At 34.8% G+C, this 7,081-nt stretch overlaps 1 protein-coding gene across 1 annotated transcript; it reads left to right on the top strand.

Annotated features, from left to right (window-relative positions):
- Nucleotides 1-1,548: 1,548 nt before the first annotated feature.
- LOC123566193 (uncharacterized) lies at nt 1,549-4,699 on the top strand. Its single transcript, XM_045360098.2, has 2 exons — nt 1,549-2,058; nt 3,037-4,699. The coding sequence occupies exons 1-2, from the start codon at nt 1,549-1,551 to the stop codon at nt 3,763-3,765; spliced, it is 1,239 nt and encodes a 412-aa protein (XP_045216033.2). The 3' UTR covers nt 3,766-4,699.
- The last annotated feature ends 2,382 nt before the right edge of the window (nt 4,700-7,081 follow it).

Below are 7,081 nucleotides of genomic sequence, written 5' to 3'. Positions count from 1 at the left end.
GTCTCTGAAAATCTGATATGCTAGAAAATGTCGAAAACTTATTTTATGTGAAATAAAGTACAGTCGGATTTAGTGGTGTTCAGCCAGCAGAGACTGTCATTAGAAATTTGTTTCGGTGTATTGATAAATAATACCCAAGAAGAATTATATCGATCAATTTGTCCAGAAATATAATCCCAAGCGACAGTGCGACAATGCGACAATGCGAGGTTTTACTTATTCTCGCAACTATGTCTATTGGATTTCAATTTCACGATGCGAGGTTTAAAAAAGACAAGCGACAATTAAGACGATAATTGTCGCCCTCTTAACCTCGCGAGGATTGTTAAATGTCGCATGTAAGTATGTTTTCGGACAAGGCGACAACGCGATAATTATCGCGTTGTCGCGTGTTGGCGAGGCGACAATTTAAGTGGCACGAACAGGATTCCGTATTATTCATTTAATAAGAGTTGCGGGAGCTCGAACTCATGGTCCCTGTTTTCCTAGGCAGATAGTTACCACTGAACCATTCTCACACCGTATTAATCATTGAACACACGGATGTTAACGCTTTTATGTTAAAAACAAAACAAAAAACAAAAAAACAAAAAAAAAAAAACAACAAAAAACAAAACAACTGTTACAATGCTTCATAATAAATAAAATTAACAATTTCACTTGCTGCTTTTAAAGGATGCTAATAGGTGCATAATTTTACGAATATTCACTAATGTGGACGTTATTTTTTTCCAGAATGCCAAAGTTTTATCCATGTGCTGTGTGTCAAAAAAGAACAAAGCCAAAAGAACGAAGGTCAATAAACAAAGACATTAAGAAATATCTACAGAGAAGGTTGTTTATTGAGACAAAAGAAAGTGACATTATATGTAACAAGTGCAGACACAAGTATTATGTGGCAGAAACAGTGACTTACAAAAAAAATGAAAACAATCGGTCAGATCCAGAATATATTCCATCAACAACACAACCAAGGAGCAAAAGTACCCCAGTTAGTCCACCATCAGTCAGTTTAAATTTGAAAACTACAAGCAAAACTCACTCTCGATGTTTAGTGTGCAAGCGACCGGGTCCAAAGCTTGTTGTTCTGTCGTCTGATGCCAGATTCAGTGTATTTCTGGAACAGAATATACTAATACCTGCTGGTTCTAGATGTTGTCCTGTCCATCTGTATGAAGGACTTCTCAGTGCCACTTCTTTGGAAAATGTGCCAGTCATAGAAAATGCTTATGTAAACAGGACATTCATTCTTAAACTTCTTACACAAATGCGGGAAGTGTGTCGCAGCAGACAAAACAAACTTGATTTTGATTATTTGAAAGACTCTGATTATGAAAGCTTGACTGGTTTAAACCATATTCAGTTTGATGATGTTTTTCGCCACATAGCAGACAAACTCCGAAATACACCAGCCAGATCTGCACGTACTACACTTGGTATATTTCTGCTAAAGATGAAGTCAGGTTTATCAAACAAGTTACTGTCAAACTGTTTGGAATTAGCAGATCAAGCATCCGACGTGCTATTTCATCTGCCAGACAGGCTCTGATGAGAGGATTTGTTCCTTTGTACCTAGGTATTGAAAGCCTGACAAGGGAAGATATAATAAACAACCATACCAGACCGTTAGCAAAGTCTTTGTTTAACGCGAACAATGGACAGCTGATACTCGTTCTTGATGGCACATACGTATACATCCAAAAGAGCAACAACTTCAGCTTTCAAAGACGTACTTATTCAATGCACAAAGGTCGTCCCTTAGTTAAGCCCATGGTTATAGTAACGACAACAGGATATTTTGTCACTATCATGGGCCCTTACTTTGCTGATTCAAAAAATAATGATGCGTCCATTCTAAATCATATGTTAAAAACAAATACAGAGGAAATCAGAAACTTTGTACAAGAAGATGATGTATTTGTAGTTGATAGGGGTTTTCGGGATTCCCTGTCACTTCTGGAGGATTTAGGTATTAGAGCTGAGATGCCGTCTTTTATCAATAAAGGTCAGAAGCAGATGCCTTGTGAAGATGCAAACAACAGTAGATTTGTTACAAAGGTAAATACTAGTCGGTTTTATTTCTATATGTAAAGTCATTTTTGCATCAAATATAACTGAAAATACAGTAAATGAGTTTATTATGTAAGCCTCAGTGCCGAGTTAGACATATTTAAGTTATGATGATATTAGATAAAGCAATTAATACAAGTTTATAAAACTCATGTAATATCGTTTTACATTATTATTATTTATTACACATATATCAAATATGTAGGGGGAAAATGCGGTCATACATGTACAGGTACGCTGTATATTTCCTTTGTAATTTCAACGCGTTTGCAGGTAATTCACTAGTCTTTCTTTATAAACTCTAACTGTAAAACTGAAACTGCAAATATCGTTTGATTGGGATCATCTGCCATTTTTAGTAGATGTATTATTATGTGCACGTACATATACATGTTCACGGAAGAACTATCTTTGCTTTTAAACCCATTCTAAACTGTTTAAAACTAACAGCACTTTAGGCATTAATTATTACGTCTATGCATACGTGTCGTCTGCTACTAGTAGATTTTCACATCATGAATTAAATATCTTAATTAAATGAGCTGCGCCATGAGAAAACTAATATAGCGCTTTGCGACCAGCATGGATCCAGATCAGCCTGCGCATCCACGCAGTCTGGCCAGGATCCATGCTGTTGGCTCTCAAAGCGCAGGCTGGTCAGGACCCATGCTGGCCGCAAAGCCACTATGTTGGTTTTCTCATGGCGCTGCTCAAATGTAATATTCATTAAGTTTTAAAAGTAATTGATATAGTACATTCTAAGTCAAGTCCATGAGGTTTAATTACCATCGCCATTATATTACGTTATTGGGACTATATAAGCACTCTCTTAAGTACGAGTAAGTAGGTTTTTTTTTTTTTTTTTTTTTTTTCAAATACAGATCGTAAAAATGGACTGGTGATCTACTTCATTAATTTACCTTTCTTTTTACATTCTTTGTGCATGTTTTGTGTTATATCTTACAGATTCGATGGGTGGTTGAATCAGCAAATGCCCGAATTAAAAGTTGGAAGTATTTCAATTACGTTCTGCCAACTAATCAAATTCCATACATTGGAGACTACCTGAGAATAGTATGTGCGCTTTCAAATAAGTATTTCCAGCCACTATGCTCTCCTCACAGTGAAGATGGTGACACTCGTTTGGCTTCGAGGATGCTGTCATTATCATCTGGTGGTAACACTTTGAAGTCTTATGTTGAAGCAAATAATCTTGAAAGAAGGTCTGCACTCTGGAAACCGGTAAGTGATGTTGTACTTGACAATTTTCCGAGGTTCACCGAGGAGCAACTACGCTCATTGACATGTGGCGTATATCAACTGAAAATGTCTTCGAGCTACATACAAGAGCATTTAGATGGCAACTGTGATATACAGGTACATGCAGACGACAATGACTTGTTACGCGTTTGGATTCAAAGTCGTCATACGTCGTCAAGGAAATATCTTCTATGGATCAGATATTCGTTGTCTGATATTATTGCATGGTACTGTAAATGTCGTGCCGGAGAACGTGTTGTCGGCATGTGTTCTCACATTGCCTCTGTTGTTTGGTATCTTAGTTATGCGCGACATTTAGAGAGTAACATTTATGGTGTTCAAAACTGGGGAGAATATCTCGCTGATGCTAGCAAAATACCAGAGCCAATAGATTTGTCAGATTCAGAAAGTGAAGCCAGTATTATAGAAGAGTGACTGTTTATACGGTGCTAGATAAATATGTTACAATTTGTTGTAAAAGTATAGATATTGTAAGACAGTAAGATTTTTACGACAGAAGTGTCATAGTTAGACGTATTACATTTGTTTATTTTCGGTTATCGTTTCAACATTCTTACATGTACACTGTTGTATTTACGTCATTTGCATTTGGCAATTATAAAAATGGTGACGTTTTGACTGATTCAAATTAATATGTTTCTGACTGATTCAAATTAATATGTTGTAAATGGAAACTCTTGTTGTCTGTTATATCTGTATTAAAAACAATTTTGCAGAATTCAAAAAACGTTCATTTATGACCGATAATCATCGGCCGTTCTACATATTATGTAGAGATTGAATCTAAGTAATTCTATGTCCTATTTGGTTAAGATTTTATTTAAGCTTGTTGGATTGAAACTTCACTCACATGTTCATTGTGATGAGACGACATGCAATTTTCAAATTGGATAACTCCGTTTCACTTCTTTAAACAGTTATCTCCATTTTCAACTACCGTTTTCATAAGTGATACGGTTTTTGAACAGCCAAACGTTGCAAGTTGTTTATGAATATTTATTAATGTAATTGTTGTAGCATGCATAGTATACTTGTATTCCTGGATTTTATTTCAGCAAACGCTTATAAAATCAGAAAGAAAACATAAGCGTCGGTCGTTAAAGAGGAAACTGCATTTTTTTCTGATATCCCTAAGATATATCAATTCTAAAGCGTATCCGAAGTTATTTCGTAAACATCCAGTCATTGCGATAGAGCTTGTTTATTAGTCATCTGGAACTATTTTAAGTACTTTTGCACTGATTTAGATATTGCAAACTTTGTTGGCGATCGTAATTTTGCGGTTTCCGGTTCAGGCGGTAACAAGGCTCTGTCCATATGCCACTTAAACAGTTTCGAACGCGTTGAATACTCGTACAGTCTTGTTTTCCTAAATCAGAAGACGGAAATGAATGAAAACTTATGAACTATTTTTAAGCATTATGTTCCTACAGTAAGGTATGAAAATGTGTAGACAAGTTTCATATAATACGAGTTTTGAAGGCATCATTGAACAAAAATAGAAAGCTCTGTCCTGTATGCCGAACTACAAGTAATACATGTGAAAGACTTATCAGTATCTGTTCATTCAATATCCTAAATATATATCGCTACTTCCTCCGTTCATCTCGCAATTCTTGTCCGGCACCACTGACCGGAATTAAGCGAAACTTCTGTCCATAATAATAGGATTCGGTCCAATTTCGAGTTATTATCCTTTATTCATTTAATTTAATGTACTATAGTTACAGGTTACGAGAAATATGCACGAGTTCTGCAACAGAAATATTGCGCGATTTTAGCAACGCAATATTCTTCCGTTAAAAAATCGATCCATAGATAATAACATTTTGATTACATACGTATTTACAAGTATAAATATAATGTAAATATTTCGAATTTGTTAAATAGCCTGAATGATTGACAATACTGAACTAAAAGAAGAATTTATGCAATGACACACATTAAATTAAAAAATACGTCGCGCATCCGATATGTAATGCAAGCGTCAGTGTATGGAAATACTGACCTGTCGGTACCATAGTTACTTAACGGGGAATAGAAACAAGAATGTAATAACTCCATTTATTATATACTATATTATTTTTCTCTTAGAACTAACTGCTGGTGTTCCAAGAAACATTTTTTGGAAGTTTTACTGCTAAAACAAATAGTGTGCCCATTCAATGAATTCCGCTATTGTGCGTTAAATATGAAATAGTTTTAGATATTTTGCGTAGCATGCATTGGTTTTACCGATAGTTTCTTGTTATAAACTGATTTAAATAGACAATTTAAAATGAACCTACTGTAATTTCTTTTGCATTTATCAGGTTTTTATCAATGAACAATACACTTTTATACATATGATCAGGCAGTAAAATAATTGAATAAAACCGCCTTATGTGAATAACATTAAACGTAGTTCTTATCGCATTGTATTTTATTCACTTTGTTATCATTACATCATATGAATGTATTATAAACATGTATTGAAAAGACATTAAAGGTTTTTACTGAAATCAGGTTGTTATTAATACACGACAAGACTGATTAGATACAAACTGTGTCATAATAAGCGTTCGTTAACTAACCCTAAGTTCAACGTCATGACGTCGTTTATCTTTCACCGAAACGACGTCAAAATGTATATTACTATTGGGTAAATAAACAGCTTGGAAAAACAAAAAAAACATTGATTAATGTTAATAAAAATATTAGAAAACGAATAAAGACACATTAATGCTTCATTTACTTAATTTTCAAACATTTCTGACTTTGGGCCGATTTTGACCATTTCTGAACTTAGCCCTTTTATCTCACCAATGAGCTAGTCTGTAAAACATTATCACATCATTTATATCATTGAAGATCAAAATGTATAGACAATTAATTACAGATAGATAGAAAACAATTATTAGAAATTCATGTTGGCCTTCTTGTGAATCTTGTGTTATTTGTTAATCCAAAGAGCTATAAAAATAAATAGATCGGCAACTTGAAACGCATATAGAGCATATCTCGCCAACATCACGTGGGAACTGAATGAGATCCCGTTATACCGGTGTATGAACCAGACAGCAGAAAGATAAAAATTTGTGTTTTGAAAAACTTTCTATCGGATCATTTGTTTATAATGATAATGGTCGTTTTTAAATGTTATTAGTATTTTCTACATGGGGAAGGAATGAATATATGATTGGAAGTCTGAGAAATCAACAGTTGTTGTTTGAAAATTGGACCGATTTGGTTAATGTACCGGCAGTATCGCCAGTGTAATACTTTAATAAGCGTCTGTTGATTTGATCACGATTGATCGAGTCAGCAAACCCTTCAGTAAGATAATGCGCTGATACAAGCTTACACGAGATTATCTCCTGTTGCCATTCTATGTATTTTATACTTCTTTGGTTAATCCCACCATGCATAACAAACATTTTGCCTTGTCACAATTTTTCAAACATATGCATGCACTATAGCTCATGCACGCACAAAATGCACACATATGTAAGGGTAACCTTCGTACATGTGTGTACACACAAACACACAGGCATGGGTTACATTATAGCCCTTCATGCATACATGGGTAACACACTGTGCCCTTTTGCTATTATCATAACAGGGTCATAAAAAAAGGTTTTTGGTGTGATACATACATATTGCGAGTACTTTCTTACGCATGCATTCAGAAGACTAACATATTTCTGTTGTTGTTGAACATATCATGATTTAGTCAGTTTCAGTGTTATAG

The sequence above is a fragment of the Mercenaria mercenaria genome, unplaced genomic scaffold, assembly GCF_021730395.1.
Source record: "Mercenaria mercenaria strain notata unplaced genomic scaffold, MADL_Memer_1 contig_2629, whole genome shotgun sequence".
In the NCBI taxonomy this organism is placed as follows: Eukaryota; Metazoa; Mollusca; class Bivalvia; order Venerida; family Veneridae; genus Mercenaria; species Mercenaria mercenaria.
This window is presented reverse-complemented; position numbering and strand designations above follow the sequence as displayed.